Source organism: Carassius gibelio, chromosome B16 (genome assembly GCF_023724105.1).
Source record: "Carassius gibelio isolate Cgi1373 ecotype wild population from Czech Republic chromosome B16, carGib1.2-hapl.c, whole genome shotgun sequence".
In the NCBI taxonomy this organism is placed as follows: domain Eukaryota; kingdom Metazoa; phylum Chordata; class Actinopteri; order Cypriniformes; family Cyprinidae; genus Carassius; species Carassius gibelio.
Genome location: NC_068411.1, coordinates 23,927,835 through 23,949,525, shown reverse-complemented (window position 1 = coordinate 23,949,525; position 21,691 = coordinate 23,927,835). Strand labels below are relative to the sequence as shown.

The window sequence follows — 21,691 nt, the reverse complement described above, 5'->3', positions numbered from 1 at the left end:
GTAATGTGTGTGTGTGTGTGTGTGTGTGTGTGTGTGTGTGTGTGTGTGTGTGTGCGCGCGCATGCATTTAGGTGCATCCCTGTTTTGTTGACTTCTCCCTCTTTTATGACAGGCATCAATATATTGTGCAGCTATATATTGTTTTCACACATAATATATATTAAAGTTGTTTTTTCAGCTGTATCTGGGCAGCCAGTGCTGTCGATATCTGTCCGTCTCTATCATTAGAATATGACTGCTCAGTCTGTACCTCAACATTTGTCTTCTTAATTTACAGTCTTTCACTGTACTCAGATATTCTGCAGTGTAATATCTGTTTAGGGCCAAATAACATTCAAGTTAACTTTGTTTTTCTGTTGTTTCAGTCCAATAGGTTAGATCATTTTATTTTTGTGCTTTTATCATTTGGTTAGGCCGATTATTGTGGATGAATATTTCAGAGTCCTGATGCTGGATTTTGTTAGTCATGTTAGTTTGTTTCTGCAGCTTCGGGAGCATCTGAATCAGGGGACTTTTGCAGGAATCATTTCATGGCTTTTAAGGTCGGTAGAGTAGGGGGTCACTCATTTTTAGGGGTTTCCAAAATTTGATGGCTCATTTCTCAATGCACATTAGTAGAGGGTTTTGGTCTAATTCTACCCTGCATGCGTTGGTCGTAGTGTTCCTCTGTACTCTGAGGATAATTTACTCTCTCTCTCTCTCTCTCTCTCTCTCTCTCTCTCGCTCTCGCTCTCTCGCTCACCATTTCACTTATGCCTTGTCCAAATACTCACACTTGTGGTCTTTGATTTCGACAAGGCTCTTAATTATTATTATTATTATTATTTTATTTATTTATTTATTTGCTTTTTATTTCATTTTATTTTTTTTGGTAGCTTGCAGGCTACATTATTTCCAAAGATGTAAGCCATGGTGATGATCAGGCACAATTTATCTGGAGGGTGGCGGTAGTGCGCTAAGTTAGTACGCATCCGCCGTTAAGCAGCCAAAGAAGAAGAAGAAGACGTATCATGGCCAATAAACTGTCAGTAATCCCCCGGTTATTGTAGCGGGAAACTTTATGATAAACAGTAACAATACCAAAACAATGTGAACATTAAATTATTTACTGAATAGCGTTTTTCATTTTTCAATTCCTTATGTATGGGTGAGTCTTTTGATTCCTGTTTTCCATTACTTTGACTAACAGTTGAACGTTTCGCTCGGTTGCCATAACAAACAAGCTAACGTTAGTGAGCTAACCTTAATAACGAAACCTAGAATCACACAATATAAACATTTTCTCTTTCTTCAGTAACAGCCTGTTTGTTTATAATGCAGCTCGAATAGACGCTTCTGTCTCTCTTCCAGACTCTTTTAGGATGTGTATTAAATGTGATTTAGCATTGTTTACTTGTTTGTATGCAGTTATTCTTATATAGCACTTGTACGTTAACGTTTTATAAAACTTAGTTTTTTATAAAACTAATTCTGATGTTTGTCTCGCAATGTTTCAGTGAATTATGGCTCATAGATTGACTAAAGAGGAGCTGGATCAGCAGTTTGAACAGTTCTTGAAAGAGGTACAATATTTTGTTAACTATTGACAGTTTTCTGTTTAACTATGTATATATGCTCATATTATATGTGAAAGTTCGTGCTTCTTGTTATATGACACGTGTTCTTTTCAAATTATTTTCTAATTTTTCTATATGAAGTGTATTAATTGAAAGACAACATGCGTTACATTATTGTTGAGCAAAGTATTCCAGGTACATTTTATTCTGTTGTGTATGCTTTTTTCCAGTCTGTCTCTGATGACTCTGTTGATTTGGGCACCAGGCATACTAGTGTTCTTGACAGTTTGGGACAAGCACCTGTCAGGCCAGTAAAGAAGGCTTCAGTGTCTGTGCCGTGGTGGCAGGATGATGATTACAGTGAAGAGGGACCAGGTGAGTGCTGGAGTCCAAAAGGAGCTTGGCTTAAATCTCCAGCCAAATCTTTAGCATAATCTTTGTCCTGGATATGAAACCCAAAGGTTTACGGTTCAGACATTGAAAGAGTTTCTGAAATCCATTGAGATCTCCTTTGAGCAAGATACTTTATCTCAAATTTCCAGGGACGCATGCTCTTCTAGTAATAGATGTATTGTGTGTGTGTGTACGTGTGAATAGGCAGGTGTATCTGTCTAATAATAATCTTGAGGGTTCAAGTATCAAATATTGTAGTTTAGAGTTTGTCCACATGAGGGCAGCAAACACAAAGCAGTAGACATTATAACTAACGCGAAATCAACTGAAGCTGCAGATGTGTCATCATCATGGATTCTGATGACTGTGAGTTGCACTGCCTTAGTTTGTTTTGTTATTTTTCTGACTAGAATAAATTAAATAAATAGGTGGCTGTTGTTGTTTTATGTTGTTGGCTTACATATTATAACTCAAATCTACATATCAACTGATGCATGTGTTTTTTGATATTATTACACTTGATTTAGTCATCACCTGCTGTTATTCATCTAGGCAGCTTAATTACTTCGGTGATGGAAGAGCTGCCATTTTCTTGTTTCATTACATGCTCTTAATAGGCTTGCTTTGTTTTGGGGATTTGGGTTTCCCAGTGCCTTTGCACTTGCTTGCATGTAAATTGACTTTGCATTTAGTCATTTAGCAGATGCTTTTATCTAAACTGACTTACAATTGAGGGACGTAAAGCAATTTATGATGGGTGCTAATACCAACACCTAACAAAAAATATTGTGGGAAAGTCTGTCACAAGTGCATTTATATCTGAACAACAGTAAAGAAGTGTGCCATAAAAAGAAAATACCTAAACTAATTGTGCATTGTTTTACCATCCCTCAGTGATTATGGTGTTGTTTGCTACATAAACATATTACTTGTTTCTCAAAGTCATTCTGTAGTTCTGAGATACGACATCTTTATTTTCAGTCATTCTGAAATTATAAGGTATGTGTATGATTCTTGATATTTTTACACGCAGTAGTGTATTGCTTTGCTTTTCCTCTCAATGCATTTTGAGTCGGAGGAATTTTTAAAGTTTTAAATATTGTCTGCATGGTTGTTAAGAAGTTTGTGGTCATTAGGTTAATTTTTTTGTTGTTGAAAGAAATTGATATTTATATTCAGCATGGATGCATTAAACTGATCAAAAATATATATTCATCAGGAAATTCTGAAAAGTTTCCACAAAGATTTTATGATACACATTTTCAACATTATTAATAATAATAATTATAATTAGACAAAAATGTTTGTTGAGAACCAAATCAATCAGTATATTAGAATGATTTGAAGCATCATGTAACACTGAAGACAGGAGTAACCATCAAAGGAATAAACTACTGATATATTAAATATATGAAAATATCAAGCATTTGTTTTATTATATTTCACAGTATTACTATTTATACTTTATTTTTGAGTAAATAAATTCAGCTCTGCTGAGTTTTTTCTAAGGATATTTAAAAACATTAAAAATATTACAAGCCCTGAACTTTTCAACAGTACTGTGTATCTGATATATTAGCTTTTTTTTAAGAAAAGAGCTCCATAGGCAGATCTAAGAGACATCAGTAAGTCTAGTTTTCTGTTCAACAAGTGTGTTGTAAACACATTGTTCTGTTTTAAGCAGTAAACCATTTTTGTGTCTGATAAATAGTAATATTTCCAAGAATGGAGGTTGTGTTCACTTTTTCTTGAACCTCTAAAGTGCTGTGCACAGAGATGTATCATTTGCTGCTATTACTGTTATTAGCGTTTCAGTAGATAAAAAAGAGTGCCCCACAGGGACCACTTAATATGTCATTTGTCCAATTTCACATTTTATCCATCAAGCTTTAGTAATTCTTCCTTTCTTTTTTCTATTTGATATAATCGTCTCTCTTTCATTCTGCTTTTTTTTCCCCCCATCCCTTTTGCAGAAAAAGCCACTAAACGCCGTTTTACTAAAATTACAAAGTCCCAAGCTGTGGACCCTCAGGTGGAATCCAGACACCGAGAAAGCCCTCCTCTGGGTACATCTTATTCAGTAGTCAATGATGTACATGCAACATAATTGCTAAAAATACTGTTTTCAATCAGGTTTCCTTTAAGTATAGTAACATTGAAAACCACACACTTTTACCATAGTATTACTTGGATATTCTTTTAGATCTTTAATGGATGTCAACATGTGTCCTGTGTTATTTAGTTTTTTTTTTTTTTAGGTTTCATACTTGAAAACAACTCATTTAGAGTAGCTGGTTAAAACTTTGTGTCATTTAGTATTTTCCTGATCATTTTATGATTTTAACTCTCATTTGGAGCCTTCTTCCTGTTTTACGAACTTCTTTCATCTTGTTTTTCTTCCTTTGTTCATTACCCCATATAAAAGTAGTCCCTATTAAACCCACCCCTAAACCTCGTAGCAATGCACTTGACAGGGTGAGCCAGTTGTCCAATCAGAGGGCATCCCACAACACGAGTCCTGAACATGATGCAGTAAATGAGAAGATGCTATCACCTGACCATAGTTACTCTGTAGAGGAGCAGAGGGTCTCAGAGGAAGACTCTTGCTGCGTACCAAGTCCAGCGCCTGATAACCCCTCCAGTACATCAGGACACAAGAGTCCCATTCACTCTGGTTCTGATGAGTTGTCTGTGCAAAGTGATGCTAGTGATTCAGTCGAGAGAGAAGATGGTAATAGTAGATTGTTATTTAGATTTGTAATGTTTTGTGAGAGTTTACTTACCATTATTGGCTTTATTTCTTCATAAGTTTACCTTAATACATAATTATATGCCGTAATTAAGCACAATAGACCAGAGCTGTTGTTTTGGTTATATGTAATTGCAGCTGTTTTTGCTGTAAACAAATCCTTGGAATAGTGCCTGTTTGAAGAACATGTAGTGCCAGTTAGTAATTTCTCTGATGTCTAGTTAATTGAATATGTGCTCCTCAGCATAATAATGTGCCACACAGTGGGCCAATATATCAAACAGTGGATTTGCTCATAATAATTTATCTTTTATATATATATATATATATATATATATATATATATATATATATATATATATATAAGTCGGTTAAACTCTGTAGACATTCTTTTGTATGTTCTGACATTTAGAATTTTTTAGAAATTCAGTGGCTTGTGAAATAAAAGTCTGTTCTGGATAGTTTTATTTATTTGAAGGGTAAAGAACAAACAATAACTTTAATAGTATGTGGTACTTTTTAAAAAGGTCTGGTTTGGAAAAATGGCCACTGCAATACTTATGTTTTCTTGACTTGTAGGGATGTCATCAACAGGAAAGTCCTTCCTGAAGTCTCTGAGGAAGACTCCGTCCATTAAGGAGGTGGATGAAGAACAGCCAAAGGAGCTATTCTTGGAGGATGAAGGGAATAGGGACCAAGTCATCTTTAGCAGAGACAGCCTTGAACCTGAAGGTCAGGCTCTTTTAACCGTTTCATAATATTTATCTTCACTCTCTTTATTTGACCTGTAAATTGCTTCTTTACAGATTCTGTAATGGTGTCTGGTATGGTATCAAGTACAGGTGTTCTAGGGCTGGATACATTGGATGAGGATGAGAATATCAGGTTCTTATCCAACCTGAAGAAAGAATCATCATCTTCCATTGACTATCCCAGAGTGAATCAAGAACAGGAGCCATCCGCCCTCACGAGCCCACAAAGGTGCACCAAGAAATGACATTTCTTTACTTTAACTTTAATTATGTGACTTAAAGCACAATTAATTCCTAGGATTCTTTTTGGAGCATTTGTATATGTCCCTTCTTTTAAATATAGTGTTCCTTTCAGAAGAGAAGAAATGGATTTAACAAATGAAGAAGGACAGAGAAATAATAAAGACTCTGCTGGTAAGAGCAAAGCAGAGAGAATTTCAAAGGGATGTGTTTTGTTGTTATTGCTTTCTGAGGCAATAAAACACTTGTATATTGCTTCTCTGTCAGCATCGCCTGCATATAGTGAAGATTTTGAGGAAGAGGCCAGTGAGAAAAGTGACAAGGTGCCTCAAGAGAAGGTAAATATACATTTTTAATGCACTTTAAGTCTATGAAATGAGCTCTGCCTTAAAAACTGGTGAATTCAGTCGTGAGTTATGTAGAGATGCATGAATACAAATGCAGGTCCCTATCTACATCTTGCAATATATGTTGCCTGAGAAATAATGAGTTCATATTAAACAATATTTTATTTTAAGAGTGCTGGGCAAATTATCAAAGCAAATATTTCGTAAAAGAGTGTGTTATGAATATTTGCAATTATTTTGTTTTATATAAATTTGTATGCATTTATTTATATTTATGCATTGGACAAATTATCAAAGCAAATATTTCGTAAAAGAGTGTGTTATGAATATTTGCAATTATTTTGTTTTATATAAATTTGTATGCATTTATTTATATTTATGCATTTGTTCTTGTAAATAAAATAATTATGTAAAGTTTTTAACACATTTACTCTAAAACGCCAATAGTAATCTATCTCTGTGTTAATATTAAATTTGACAAATTCTTAAATTGACTAGAGGTAATTACTGTAGTCACTGGTGGCCTAGAAAAAGCTGTTTTATTCTACATTAGGTCAGTCACCTTCTCATGTGGGGCTGATGTTTTTTTTTATAAAATTATGGATGACATTGATTTATGATTTTTTTCGTACCTTTATAATACATTTAAAAAATAATTTAGAATATATAAAACATAATGTAATTGTACGCCCCCTAATTTTAACAATTTCCTGCTCTTTTTTTTTTCAGAAACCTGAAAGGCAAGGGATGCTGGCCAAAGGTAAACCACAATTTACAGTGTGTAATGTTGAAAATGGTAATATCAGGAGGTGAAAGGCTGTTCTTACTGTTCGTATATCCAAGTGTCACTGCATGACTCTCTCAATTCCACGGATGGAGCGTTGCCTCCTGCAGTTCCCAGTTTGGCACCCAGGACAGAAAAATGGCCAGACATCAGACAAACAGAGATGCCATCATTGGAACCTGCAGGTTTGAGAATCTGTCTCTTTGCTTCGAGCTTGTATTGTTGAAGTAAACTTGTAACAAGTGATTTAACATTTTCTCTGCCATATGTAAGTTCAATCATATGGTCAGAGTGGAGGGAGTGAGATGGAGGCACTGCAGGAGGCGTACAGGCAGATCAGCGGCTCAGCAGGGGAGTGTGAGGACAAACGAGCCGAGGGCAGCAGGACGCCCCTCTCTCTCTCTACGCTTCAGCCTGCCTCCACCGTGGAGTCAGGTCAGAATCAGCACCTAGCTAATTGTTGCCAGTCACTGTGGGCATGCCTGCGCTTTAGAACTTTTGATTTGCAGCTTTTCCACCACAAATGCTTCCAGTTATGCTTGAAACTGAAGGACGTGAGGTTTTTAGCTTTGGCTTTGTTTGCGGCAGGAGTCCCGCTAGCTGACTCTAAACAACTCGATTTTGTTGAGGATGTCACAATGACTAGTTTTCCTGGAATCTCGAAGTCTTCTATTGGAGGTCTGTCACCCTGATTGAATGTGAACGGAGGGGGTGGTGGACTAAACTACTGCCTCTGGCATTTCTTTCTAATTCTTTCCCACATGTTCTTCAGCGCCTTGTTTTGGAAGCAAATCCATGTAAAGCTTGCCAAAGCAAGAACATAAGTTTTGTTCTTTTTGTAAATATTTACAATCAAATAAATGCTGTTCTTTTGAACTTTTAATTCATTAAATAATCCTGAAATAAATATCATGGTTTCCACAAAAATATTAAGGTATCACAGCTGTTTTCAGCGTTAATAAGAATATTTATTTTCCACTTACTGGTGACTACCAGAGAGACACAGCCATGCACACAATATCCCTATCATTCTAAATAAAGCTTACCACTGAAAATTGGCTAGTATGATTCCGGCCTAGGTGAAATTTTTGTCACCAGGGTCTCGTTTATGCACCACAGATTTACCCACTGCTGAGGAATTGATGCGTCCGATTGGACCAGACTCTGGATTCACCCGTGGCTTCTCTCTCCAGCCCATAATGTGAGTTAACTAGTTACATTCACACACTATGAGTCATGTTTTCTCATTTCAACAGCATTAGACGTTTTTGTCTTACAGTGAGGCTGTGCCTCGAGGCAGCGAGAATCACAGTCCATTAAAGATGTCTTCAGATGGGAGCCCTTTCAGTTCTGTTAATGAGGGCTGTGGAGGGAGTAATACAGCTGGTGTTACAAGAGAGGAACATCCAGCCTCTCTTCAGTACACTCAGAAGAGCATCGCTGAGGAGATCAAACGGCTGATGCAGGAACAGGACAGCTCCTCCGTGGAGCCACCTCCTGTCAAGCCCAAAAAGCGCCAGGTTAGAGACTCTGCTAATATGAGTCATTTGCCTCATGAATTTCCTCTGTAAATTAGATCCTGTAATTTCTGGGGTTTTGATAAATGAAAACGGAAAGATAGGAGCACGGACTTTGCAAAGTAAATGATAGCTTTTTATTCACATCAAATGTGATAATCACATTTATATAGCTTATAATGAAATATTAACTTCTCTCTCAGGTTCCTGCCAGAAACAATGCGTTTGCATCCGGTTACTCTAGAAAAACTCCTGTTCCATCAGCAAGGTCCAAGAAACCCGAGAGCAGGCCATTACCCAGAGCACCTGCACCCAGCAGAACCACCCAAGCTGCTAAACCTCCATCTCCTCTAACACAGAGGAAAACGCAGAACCAGCCCCCTAAACAGACTCAAACCCTCAGCCAAACACAAACGGTCAAAGGTACCTGGGTCACCAAAACGGTCATATATTTAACCTCAAAATTAAATAACACAAAGAATGCAATTATTATTATTTGTAATTAACATTTTTTGCATCTCTTACAGGCTTAGACACAAGGTTAGGACCAAGCAGTGAACTGGTTGCATCTGTGCAGTCCTTTGCTACATTCCTACAGCATCAGGTTGAAGCCAGCAGTCTACAGGATAACATCCCTCCTCGAGCAGACAGGATCTCATCCGAAGCAGTGGCAGGAGTGAGTTAACTGGGACTGAATCAGAGCATTGAATCAAAACCCCGAGCTCATTCATTTCCTGTTATGTTTGTCTGTCAGCACCAGGTGATGCATGAGAAGGTGGATGGTGGTCCGACCTTTCAGCAGGAGCGCTCATCGCTGGAGCGCTTCCGTCTCCAGCTCGCACAAAAAGAGAGAGAGCTCCATCTGAGGGAAGAACAATTACAGGAGGAGCACAAGCAAGAGCTTGCAGCCCTGAGACAGGAGAACTACGTGTTACAGAGCAAGGTGAGCCCCTGTAAAACTAGCTGTAAAACATATATATTCAGAAAATGTTTAAATGTAAGAAACTTTTGTTCTTTGGGGGATCATTCTGTCATGGCTCTACCTCAAGGGTGGGTAATTTTGTGTGGTCAGATTTTGTATAAACCTCATGGAGCTGCTTTACCACTTTGTAATTGCTGCTGACAGATAACTTAAAAACCACTCAAGTTCATCTATTTTCCTGGCCTATTTATCCAGCCTTAAAGCACTCATGACCTCGTATCTTTTGTTAAAAAATCAATAGAAAACTCTTGCTCTCCTTAATGTGAATGTGGGGGAAATTATATGTGTGCCACAATAAGTGTGTTTAGTAAAAAGGGCAGGCTTTACTTGCAGGTGAATGCTTTGGTAAAGTAATCATGATGTCTATAGCAAACAAATTTCTGTAGCTACTCTGCCCATGGAGATTTTTACTTGAATGCTGTTTAAGAAGCTGTTCAGCACTCTTAGCGATGATTAATTGTGCTTTTAGCATAAATGCATTAGGTAAGGTTTGTTCTAGGCATTTCTTTGAATACCCTCAAAGTATTGAAGTATTGTTTTTAAAAAAAAAAGCCATGCTGTGCTCAGTATTTGGTAGTGCTTTTTGTTGCACTAGCAAATAATGACCCTCAACAAAATTCAACCTTGGATTCAATAGGAAATGAACATAAGACATGGGACATGCAGCATTTTATTTACCCTTCTGGTGAAGTATAAATAGTGATTATAGACAACAGATCTAAGGAACAATAATTCTTATATAAAGTGCTTTTGTCGAATGGCAACATAAACATATTTGAAGGACAATTGTTCCTGGAGAAACTTGGGGTTAAGGGCACAATGGTGAACAGCTCACTCCTTACTGAGCCACTAAACTACATCATTAGACCTTTTGAAATTAAATAACCACCTAATCATGATTATTTGATCTAATCAGGCTTAAGTTAACTATAATCATCATTCATGTTTAACTTCCTATTGTTACTTGATTCTAATAAAATTAAAGGCTATTTTTTCGCCAACCTTTGCATTGCTAGTGCATTGCGCTATGGTTTGAGCTACAGAAGTGCCTTTTCTGATGCAGCAGTGTTACGTGAATGCTCCATCCTTTACAAATTGGCTGTCTTCTTGGGAGGTTTTCTGAATATGATCCGAAAAACACAAAAAGCTCTGTTCACTTTTACATTTACCTAGTCTTAAATTATTTTTGCCAGGTAACCAGCTTCAAAAGAATGAAAAGATGAAAATGTTTCCTCCATATTTAGAATAAAGAGAAGATGAATTTTTCAAACTTTCTTCATTTGTGTGAAAAAAAAAAAACGTACATTATTACTGACATGAGCAAAAAATAATTTACCAAATTTAAATTATTAATCTAAATTATTTTCACTACCATTACCTACAATAGTGAAATCATTGTGATTAAACAGCCATATTTACCTGGAACATATTTTATATTTTATTTTTCGTGAAAAGTATAATGATTTCAAATTATTTTTTGCTGCTGTTTTGTAACCAATTCATTTACATGGACCTGTCTAAACAAAGCTGCTATTGAAGAAAGACTGACTAGGAGGAGGACAGCCCATCTCTGCCCACTCTGTTTAAAGGTTTATACAAATGTTACAGCAATGTCACAAAAAGAAAAACGTTGAATAGAAAAGCTACAATATAAAAAAAAAAAAAATCTATTTCCATGCTATTGAAAAATATATTTAAGTTAGTAGTTTCAATATTTAGTTACTGTTCCTAAAAACTGTCTAAAATCTGAACAAGCAATCCTCATTTATCCAAGTTAGATTCTGAACCGTTAAATGCTTTCTCCATAGCTACACCGTGCCGAGGAGGCCAGTAACAAGCGAAAGTGGAGTTTTGGCGAAGCTTCGGACCCTGTGACTGAAGAGAAACTCAAACTGATAGAGAAAGAGATGAAGGAACAGGAGACTCTGATTCAGGGTTACCATCAGGTAAGTCTGTCTCTCTGTCTCTGCTTATTTTCTGACATATATTAGAATGAGGCATTCTGAAACATGGCTCTTATGACATGCATTCATTATATAAAGGTTTCATTTTCTTATCTCTATTCCTAGATGCTTTCTTTTGGTGAGCTATTACGAATGTCAGTGAATAATACAACACAAAACTCAGTAGTCATTTATTTTTTAGGCCATTTTACAGTATAATGAGACATGTAATTAAACCCAGTTCCATTAAAATTACACTATTACCAGCACTATTACCAGAATTTAGAATAGCATTGATAATTACTTCTCACATTTTCTGTAATTACAGAAGAACTCGTGGCCTTTCCAGAAACCAATTCCAATTCTTTTTTCTTTTTTTCTTGAACTATATACAGTGTAGAACATGCACTGAATATATTTGCATTTCTGTCATTAGTATTCATATGCGCACAAATAGGTTCAGAGCAAAACATGTCTGAAACTTCTTTCTGATGATTTTAACTATAAAGGAGAACGAGAAGCTTTATCTGCAAATTAAAGCACTCCAAGCTCAAAGCAAACAAAACGAGGAGGCTTTGTTCATGGAGAACCAGAGACTTCTCACTGAGCTTGCCCTCACCAGGTCAGTGAACTAAAAGTTTGCCGGTATAGTGATCTAATACATATCACAGCGGGTCGTTACTATTCATGCTGTTCTTTGCAGCAGCTCATATAAAAGTGATACATATTCATTTCCCAGGGACCGACTGAACCTGAACAGCATTCAAAGAACCTTCGGAGGGAGAAACGTTGCTGACCAAAGCTTCACCATTGCAGATTTGACAAGTCAGGTACAAGCCGCACAGGTAATTGATCTGCAGTACGTACGTCAACAGCTCTTCCAAAACCTAGTAAGCTGCCTTTCTAGATCGCAAGGTGCACTCCTGATACAAAAGTCTTTGTGTGTAGAAAAATGAGCAGCGACTGCAAGATGAGATCCATAGGCTAAAACAGGAGAAACAAGCACTGCATGTAGACCTGGACATGATGAGGAAAGAGCGGGACCTTGCCAGAGTTCAGGCTGTCTATACATCAGGTAACAGCTTCAGATGTGGAAACATTATGGTGGCAGTCTGTTTTCAGCCATGTAATTGTCATCATGATGATAACAAGCATCTGGATGTATCTGCCAGGTGATAAAGGTTTCGAGCTAAAGATGCTCCAGGAAAAACATCGAGAGGAAGTCACAGAGCTGAAGAAGAGACTGCAGTGGTATGCCGAGAACCAGGAGCTACTAGACAAGGATGCGGCCAGGCTCCGAGCCGCCACCGCCGAGACTCAAATGCTCACTGAGCAGGTGGAAAAGCTAAAAATGGAAGTCAGCAAGAGGGCCAATGAGCAACAAAGAAAGGCAAAAGAGAGAGCGGGTGAAGCTAAAAGAATCCAGGACCTGGAACGACAGGTCAGACACATACTCTCCACAGACTTTTGTTATCTTATTCTGCAGGTACAGCTAATTCAGGGCACGTTCTTCTTTGTTCTCTGTTTGCTGAGAGGTGGAATTATCCAACCGTGTCTGTGAGTAACAGACCATCTGTCTGCTCTTTCTGTTTACCACCTTCTCTTTCTGTTAAACTCCTTTCTTTGACTGATGTGCAACTGAATGACTAAATTAATAACTTTAAATTTAATTGGCTTAATGGTAAGTGTGCTCTCTCTGTTCTCTTTAAGTTGGTTGCTCATGTAGGTTTCGAGTCTGGCTTGCAACATTGCCCACACCCTTAAAATGTTCCTGTCACTGTCTGCTGGGTTTCTATTCCACTTCCTGAGTGTGTTGCAATAATTAACATTAGCTGCCTCAATAGAACTCTTTGCATTCTGTTCCATCTATCACTCATGTTTCCATTTCCTGACTCAGCTCAAACAGATGGAAGAGCTCTTGAAACGCAGGCATCCAAACTCCCTGCCAGCCCTGATCTTGGCCGCTGCGTCTACCGGAACAGAAGATAATGGATCAGATGTTCGTCCCCCAACTGCCCCTCATTCCTCCCAGACAGCAGCTCTGTTGGAGAGACGTGTCCATCGACTTGAGGCGGAGCTAGAGGGCCGCGATGAAGCAGCCAAACGCAGTCTCAGAACGATGGAACAAGAGTATCACAGAATCAAAGTATTCATTTCAGATTTAATACAAATGGGATTTAGTTTAAAAGCACTAAACATTCAATCCATATTAGTTTGAACTATTGGAAATTGGTGATTGTGAGCTCACTGACTGAAGTACAGTGTTTTCGTTTTTAATTAGTAATGGAGAAAGCAACTCAAAACTACTTACTTTTTTCCAAGCATGTTTTTTTACCAGAGCACACAGCTGGATCAATCTATTTCTAGAAAAAAAAAAGCTTTGCCAAGGAAATTAGGTTTCTATTTAAAGTCATTTTGCGCAGGGCTTTTAGTGTGCTATCAGAATGGCATCATTTCTCTCATTTGTAAACCCTGCTGTGTGCCCACATAACTTATATTATATTATTATTATTATATTATATATTTGATTATATACATACTACACTACTGTTCAAAGGTTCAGGGACATTAAGATTTTTTATGTTTTTGAGTCTCTTATTTTTACCAAGGCTGCATTTATAAAAAATAACAATAAAAACAGTGATATAACATGAAATATTATAATAGTTTAACAGACTATTTTCTATTTTTAAAAATATTTATTTATTTTTTTATTTGTATTGGCCTCAAACTTTAAAATAAAACTAAAAGAATATTGTTTTGAAAATAAAACAATATTGTAAATAACGTAGTTATTATAATGCAAATTTTATTAGTCCATAAAAACTGTAGAATTTGTAAGTTTGGTTCATTGTAAAGAATCAGTTCAGACTGTCCCATTTTAGTGAATTGTTACTTTTGAGTTTATTTCGGGCCAGCTCAATTAAATATGTCTGCATGTGTCCTTTTCTCCATCTTCAGTTGCAGTATGAACAGCAGATCTCAGATCTGGAGCAGCGTTTGGCTGAGAAGAACCAGAACAATCAAGTCATTTCATCAGAAACTTTGTCACAAACTCAGGGATTGAACGCAGAAATGGAGGAAGTGAAGAAGGCCTATGAGAAGCAAGAGAGTTCCCTCAAGGCAGAGGTGGCCTCTCTGCAAGAACAACTCCGTCAGGCCCAGTCTTTGACGCAAGCAGACAAGCCTGCCCGCAGCCCCTCACGCCACCAGCTCCATGCGGAGGCGGCACAAGCAACCCGCATTGAGAGACTGACCCAGGAACTGAGCTCCAAGAGCCGCACCATTCAGGAGCTGAGCCGTACTGTAGAGCGCCTGCAGAGGGAGAGGAAAACCATGCTGTCAGGTCCTGGCTTGGATCGCGTCGCCAATGAGCCCAAGCGACATTTTGGTACAGCCAAAGATCCCAAAAAACCTGCAGCTGAGACTTTTCCCCCTACCCAAGATGAGAAAGACTACCATCCTGGAGCGTTCTCAGGATCACACATCTCAGAGGTGCAACTGGAGAATGATAGTTTGAGGATGAGATTGGAACAGCTAGAGATACAGAAAGAACAAGAGAAAGCTTCCTTGCAGGCTGCAGTCACACATGCACAAAGTCAGCTCCTCAGGTAAACTCTTTTGGAGTGCTTCAGTCATGTTTTTATAAACCTTTTACAGCACCCTTGAAGTGTTCTGAACAAAACATGAACAGTAGCACACAAGGCCCTATTAAAAGAAAACAAATTCCTTAAAAATAATTATATTTTTCATCAAGAACATTAAGGCCATTGTAAAAGTAATGAAAATCAACCCATCGCCCCAACAGTTAATTCAGCATAAATATTCAGCACAACAAATGGTGATAAACAAATGGCTTCAAAACTTTACTTTAAAACTGAAATTAAAAAAAATTCTATACATTATAATAAGATAAAGGCAGTTGGGGATTAGTGGCTTAAATGTGCTGAATTGTAAACTGTTATTGGTCCTAAAATAAAATGAAAAAAATAATTAAGCTTTATTTTCATCATTATAATAATAAAAAATTATAATAATATGAACAATATAATAACATTTATTTTATACTAATATAAAAAATGTGAAGAATTGAAATGCACTGTAGGATGTAAAGAATGTATATAAATTTACAGTAACATTATTCAGAATCAGTCATCTCTGAATCTCAATTAATGGCGCATTAAATGCATTAAAATAATTTCTTTTTTTTTCAGGATTCAGGAGCAGCATGCTGAGCAGCTTGCCTCGGTCAAGGCTGAGCATCATAAAGAGATTGAACGCCTCCTGGCTAGCCATGCCCTTGAGCATTCCTCCTCCAAAGTCGCTGAACTCACGAATCAAGTGAACACACAGGAGGTTGGTCATTCCAACAGTTCTATTTATACGGCTATGTGCATTTGTTTGGTGCTAAGTGTTGCCTTGGCCTGCTACTAAAAACATCAAGGTCATGGGTTTGTTTGCAAAAGTCACTTTGGGTAAAGGCATCAGATAATAAAGCTTTGGATTCTGAATTTCTCTATTCAGATCATAGTGCAGCATTTAAAGGGGCAAGTGAAGGAGCTCCAGGGAGCCAAAGATGCTCTGGCTGTGTCTAAGATTAGAGAGGAAACCCTGCAGAATCAGGTAATGAGTGAGACTTTGCCACCCAGGTTTGGTGATTCAGTTTCAGATTCTGTAGGATTTCTCAGGTCCTCTTCATGATTTCCTGTTATGTGTATGTCAACAGCTGTCTAAGCTTCTAGAAGAGCTGAAACAGGCCAAAGAAGCTCACAGTCCTGAACTACGACACTTCACTAGCCTGGAGCAGAAGATTCAGTCCATGGAGCTCCGTTATACTCAGCGTGAGAAACAGCTTCAGCAGGTAACACTCACACATTCCCACACACACATACACACATACATGCACTATACATACACTTCAGTTCAAATCTAGTGTTTTGTTCCACTACAGTATATAGTTTCTGCACCTTGATTATATGCGCTGATGTCAGGTGGTGTTGTGTTTCCAGGTGATTGCAGACACACGGCGGGTGGTGGAACAGGAGCAGCAGGGTGAGCTGGAGCGCTGGAAGAGACTCGCTCAAGGCAGGGCTAAAGAGCTGGAGGTCTTCAGACTGGAGCTGGACTCCATACTGGACGTGCTTCGTGAGCTCCAGAGACAGGGTGTAGTCATTCCCATCCCAGAACACACCTCCACCACCACCCACACATACCTGCCCCTCCGCTCCTGAGCTGTCTTTGCTTCACTCAAAACACTCAAACCTCTGTCTCTGGCTAGCAGAATTCCTGTGACAGAACTAATCTTTGGTTTAAATCTGTGGGAATATTTATTATTATAATATAGTGTAAAAACATTATTTAATTATTGTCAAGGAACATGCAGGGTGTCTAACATCAAATACAAACAGTTTGGTGTTAGTAAATTGTAGCATAAATCCAAATGTTATGTTGTATTAAAGTTAACTGTTATTTGTACTTTTTGTCCTGTTTTGTTGCTCCTTTGGGTTTTGCAACATCTGCTTGAGCAGAATCCAGGCTACTTGAACAAGCAACAGCAGTAACATTTCTCTTGATACACCACCCACCCAAGAGTTCTAAAAAATGCTGAACTCAAAAGCTCAACCCCTAAAAGTACATTCGCACAACAAATACTGCAGACGTCATGATTTATTACTCTCCTTAATGCTGGGCTCAGAGGACATGGTCTGAATGCTAATAAACTACTAAAGAACATAAATTGCGTAAGAGGCTGGAGATGGAGCAGCAGTGTTGTGTGATGATTGATAAGAGCTGATCAGCATGCAGCACTGTTTATAAACACCATGGGTCCTGATAAAATATTATTTAATTGGGCACACAGGAATACATTTGAGGAGAAGTCGTGGAGTATAAAGAATTTAAGTGACAAATTTACTTGATAAAAGCAATTAAAAAAATTATAATTATTTGTCTGCAAGTTAGAAGGTTAAATAATGTCACTCTGTAAATCATGAGTCATGTCTTTTTTAATTTTTCCGCAGGAACAATTTTCAACAGTGCTTATTTTTATTTGGCTGATAGTTTATAATGACCTGTACTGTAATATATTACTGTACTGAATGTTTTTAAGGTTTAAACATCGTATGTGATCCCATAGTTCTGCACTATAGATTACAACAGTATATTAAAGACTTTTTTTTTTTTTTTTTACATTTTCTGAAGAAATAAGTGGTGCTTTCTCATCACCTGTCACCTGAGTCTTCTCAGTGGTTGCCAGGACATTGCTCAGTGGTCGCTAAGTAGCAACTTTCAAAACCAAGTTGAGACATTCTGTTCTCAATATTGGTCCCTCAAAAATGTGTGTTTTATTTGTCACCTGTTTTATCATTTGTCAGCCTAAAAGTCAGGTCAAAAAGTAATAACACAAGCTGTATAATGTGAGGTTTCTTTCAGGTGTGGATTTAAGTGAAGATTTCACCACAGGAAGCTTTGAACGGAATTTTATTGACATGTTAAATGTTCAATAAAATGGGAGACAGAACTGTAATTCAATTGTTCAGGCAGCTGTATTCAGACAGAGTTAGTATACAAGTATACTCCAGATATTCTGCAGAAAGCCACTGATTCAATTGACAGGTGCAGACAGCGAGCTATTTTCTACACAGGCATTTGCTCACAAGGCCAGAGAACCAGGCAATACGCTTCAAATTTTCCATTAGGTTACATGAGTACAATACTGCATAAAGCATCTTCCTACTGCACATCAATTTATTTTATTCCTTTATTTTTTGAATCATGCTGATAGTTGAAATGAAGTTGGAACCAATAATGTATTGCAATCTACTGGAATGTCTTCCTACAACCAGAAACAACATCCTTTCCCTTGATTTCATTGTTTTTCTTGAAATATCTGGCATTTTTTCCCAACAGTCTTTTAGCATGCTGTCGCTGCTGTCAAGTACACAGTTGCCAAATCCCTTTCGTGCAATCCCTCCTTTTTTTTTTTTTTATCTTGCGGCCTCACATCATGAGTCACTGTAGACCCCAGATGTCAGAAAATAGCTCAGCCTTAAAGCGCGCGCTGCAAAAGCTAAGCTTTTGAAGCAAAATACCATCACTTTTCACTTTTCGAGATCACAGGCTGAGTTGAAAACAATAATGGAGCGGTATTGAGTGAAAAAGGGCACCTTTAAACGGGTGGATTAGTCAATGATATGATGGGTACAGCGTGGACGGGCCTCCTCCATGATGATCGGTGGATCGCCAAGTAGTAAATCTTCATCCCCCAACACAGAATTCAGTTCTGAGTTCACAAAGTTGGGGATGTTAAAATGCGCCAAGAGTGCCGCCTCTCGTTCCGCCCTGGTGTCCATGACCATGCTTTGCACAGCTAGGCCGACCGTTTCCACCTGGTCTCTGGAGTTGCCGCTTCCTGTACATCCATGGGCGGCACCAGCAGTGGCCCTGCCTCCTTCTCGCTCTTCTTCGTTTATGTAACAGTGAAAAAAAGACCGGGACTCTTCCAGCAATGGGCGAGAGAGACTCGTTCGGGGGTCTGCCTCACGTTGGCGGCCCAGACCCTCGGCGCAGCTTGTGAGACGCATTCGTTTCTCATAAGGCTCCGTGGCCCTGAGAGATTGAGACAGATATTGAACTCATTGCCTCATCACCAGGTTTAAACAGCTTTATTTCCCTTTTCTAATAGAGGTAAAATGAGCACTGGTGCTTCTGGTGTGTGGGAGCACCCTCATCTTATATTCTATCCTCATCCTGTGTCTGTGTGTGTGTGTGGGAGCACATATTCCTATCCTCTCTTTTCAATGATCTTGAGTGTAAGAGGTTTCTGTTGGACTCTGTTAATGGATGACACATCTATAGAGCAGTTTAATTAAAAGAGCATCAAACAGACTGTCAGACCGGCCCCTAAGCTTCCCAACTGCTCCATTAGACGAGAGGCTGGGGACTAATAGTGCTGCACTATTATAACTGAGGATAATTACATGCAATAAACAATAAACGCCCTTAAAATTATTTGGCCAGTACATTTGAATGTAGAAAGAGGGCATTATTGGGCATGAATTTGCTTTTAAATGAATTCTGGTTGGTTACCAGTACACAAGACAGAGATAATTATTGTGTTTGTGTATGTGCATGCATATGGGGGTATTTGTACGCATTAATAAACATGAGCTTGCGGCAAAACAGATGCAAGGATTGATTGGATTAAAACAGCATGAAATGAAATGACTGTCGCAGTGCCTGTATTTCTGAGTTTATGAAGGTTAAAGTTGCCAGACTTCATGCTAATTGGACCAAGATTTCAGATTGTTGTTTGTTTAATCAAAGTTTTCTGAAAAGAATCTTTGTTGGTCTAAAGAAGTGTTACATCGGAGACACTGACCTAGCAGAGAGCTAATGAGAGTGAGGGAGGCTGTAAACTCGGACACACACACGCAGAGAGAGCTCTCTCTGGAGCTAAGGATAATGAGGCAGCTAGGTGGGCAAAACGCAGGCAGCGGGAAACCGAAAACCCATGCTGAAACACTGGCTTGGTCCAGTAAATCGTGCTTGTGGTGCAGATGTGAGAGAGATGAATTGATCTACTGGGTATTTACATGGTCTGGACTTTTGTTTGGTCTGTTCTGTCCTGTCCTTGCCACAATGCCTGATCACCAAAACTGGTATTTCACAGAATATTAAAATCTATACTTACTCTGGGTGTGGTGCTCCTGTTTTGGTCAGAAGAGTCAGAACAAAAAACATAAAAATGACAAAAACTGCAAGACCCACCCAAAAGCCGATCACAATGGAATCTGCAGAAGGAAACAAAGCTGAGTGATCTAAAATGCAACTGATTTTTTTGCTACTGACTCTACTGGCATTAACCCAAATTACTCAAAACTGGAAATACAGTTTATATATAAATTTATATTTCGATTTTTAACTGACAATGTTCCTACATATTGCATAGATAGATGACTGCTACTTTTTATGTGATTTTATATGTGTGTGTGTACAGTGTATATATGTGTATATATATATATATACTATACTATATATACTACGTTTTAATGTCATAATTCACAATGTACCTATAAACAATTATATTTACACAAATATCTGAATAATTGTTATTGTACTGTGGGCTGGATAAACTTTTGTTATTCATTACACATTACACAAGTAGCATTTTTATATTTAAACATGCATCTTATAGTATTTTACTACTATCCTACAGAAAAAGATGACAAACTGGAGAAAACACATCAAGCTATAAGGGACTAAATGCAGCAAACACTTACATCGATGTGCTTTGAGTCCCTCAAAAGACACAGGTTCTTCGTCGTCGTAGTATTCGTAGCTCCATTCATAATTGTGATTTGGTATACTAGTGCTGTTTAAATGCTGGAACCTCGGCATCTTCAGTCACAGATCAAAACTGCTAATAAGAGCGCTTAGGGGAAAGAAACATCACGGTACCTCACATCAGTCGGTGATATCTCACAATCATCTGCAGCATCCAGAGCTGAGAACCTAAGCAGCTGTTTTAACACCGATACTGCCGACGAATTCATCCTTATCTCGCGAACATCTCACGTCTGTGTGCTCAAATGCTAAAGTCAAAGAAAATGTGCTGTAGGTGGGCGTTCTGTAAGTAGTGCTACTAGTGAGGACTCCAGTGGAGACTGAATATGATGAGATCACGCTTCTATCTCATCCATCAGCTCGCGCGTGAATGGAGAGATTTCACGCGCCGCGGGTGGCATCCGAGAGCGATTCTTTCATTCTTACTTTATTTTACAGCCTATGATATTTTTTACATTTATAATATACGTTTAGCATTTGTCATACTTTTTACTTTAATATTTTCGGTACATCATAGTTTCATTTTTTTTTTTATTTCTACTAGGCTATTTCAGTATGGGGCATTAACCTAAGTATTGCAATAAAATCTATTTTATTTCCACAATTATTGTCTAGAAAAAAATACAGTTCATCGAACGTACTTTTCTTTTGTGACAGCATGCCCCATTTTGTTTCATTATCCACTTATTTTTCAGAGCGGTTAAGCTATTTTCTGTGAATGTGCGAGACTTCCGATTCATTCGCCGCTAATAAAGGATAACGAGTAACGTTAGAAATATAACAAACGCGCTTTAAACGGTAAAACTATTTGCGCTTCAAATCAGTGTGTTTATAATTACAATATAGTAAAATAAAAAGATAAGAAACAAATACCAGGGAACACGAACTGAGATCCGTTGAATAGCAAATCATTGTTTTGGGCAAAATAACGACATTAATTCGTAATTATTTTTAAGAAGTGGCAACTTTTAATAATTTTTTTTTAAGTATAGTTATTTTTGTATAGACTAATGATATTTTCCAGTTGTTAATATATTAAACTTTCAAACGTGGGTTAATATAAAAAAAAATTACACGCAACTG

General features: G+C 37.9%; 2 protein-coding genes across 11 annotated transcripts; one reads left to right on the top strand and one right to left on the bottom strand.

Annotated features, from left to right (window-relative positions):
* The first annotated feature begins 980 nt into the window (after positions 1-980).
* Positions 981-16,738, top strand: cep162 (centrosomal protein 162). 10 transcript variants are annotated; one of them, XM_052579318.1, is made up of 26 exons: positions 981-1,147; positions 1,497-1,562; positions 1,787-1,931; positions 5,293-5,430; positions 5,505-5,679; positions 5,794-5,864; positions 5,958-6,028; positions 6,767-6,797; positions 6,881-7,006; positions 7,095-7,256; positions 7,941-8,022; positions 8,101-8,341; positions 8,542-8,761; positions 8,866-9,014; positions 9,093-9,281; positions 11,129-11,266; positions 11,773-11,885; positions 12,003-12,108; positions 12,212-12,338; positions 12,436-12,704; positions 13,161-13,409; positions 14,225-14,874; positions 15,478-15,619; positions 15,788-15,886; positions 15,990-16,124; positions 16,273-16,738. In XM_052579318.1, exons 2-26 carry the CDS (start codon positions 1,503-1,505, stop codon positions 16,492-16,494), a joined length of 4,110 nt encoding a protein of 1,369 aa, XP_052435278.1. In that variant the 5' UTR covers positions 981-1,147; positions 1,497-1,502; the 3' UTR covers positions 16,495-16,738. The 10 variants fall into 10 exon arrangements, with proteins under 10 accessions (XP_052435278.1, XP_052435277.1, XP_052435274.1 ...); XM_052579317.1 differs by having other exon boundaries at positions 5,278-5,430; positions 5,806-5,864; XM_052579314.1 differs by having other exon boundaries at positions 5,278-5,430.
* Positions 16,739-17,727: 989 nt separating this feature from the next.
* On the bottom strand, positions 17,728-21,054 carry mrap2a (melanocortin 2 receptor accessory protein 2a). Its single transcript, XM_052579323.1, has 3 exons — positions 20,545-21,054; positions 19,956-20,055; positions 17,728-18,871 (listed from the first exon to the last, which is right to left on the bottom strand). The coding sequence occupies exons 1-3, from the start codon at positions 20,660-20,662 to the stop codon at positions 18,445-18,447; spliced, it is 645 nt and encodes a 214-aa protein (XP_052435283.1). The 5' UTR covers positions 20,663-21,054; the 3' UTR covers positions 17,728-18,444.
* Between the last annotated feature and the right edge of the window lie 637 nt (positions 21,055-21,691).

What these genes read in the sequence shown, in the direction of transcription:
- mrap2a (XM_052579323.1), bottom strand. Translation starts at nt 20,662, where the DNA reads ATGCCGAGGTTCCAGCATTTAAACAGCACTAGTATACCAAATCACAAT. An exon ending in GGGACTCAAAGCACATCGAT is followed by an intron (nt 20,056 to 20,544) that starts GTAAGTGTTTGC and finishes TTCCTTCTGCAG; the next exon opens with ATTCCATTGTGATCGGCTTT. An exon ending in ACAGGAGCACCACACCCAGA is followed by an intron (nt 18,872 to 19,955) that starts GTAAGTATAGAT and finishes TCAATCTCTCAG; the next exon opens with GGCCACGGAGCCTTATGAGA.
- cep162 (XM_052579306.1), top strand. Translation starts at nt 4,284, where the DNA reads ATGATTTTAACTCTCATTTGGAGCCTTCTTCCTGTTTTACGAACTTCT. An exon ending in TCCAGGACCTGGAACGACAG is followed by an intron (nt 12,705 to 13,160) that starts GTCAGACACATA and finishes TTCCTGACTCAG; the next exon opens with CTCAAACAGATGGAAGAGCT. An exon ending in AAGAGTATCACAGAATCAAA is followed by an intron (nt 13,410 to 14,224) that starts GTATTCATTTCA and finishes CTCCATCTTCAG; the next exon opens with TTGCAGTATGAACAGCAGAT.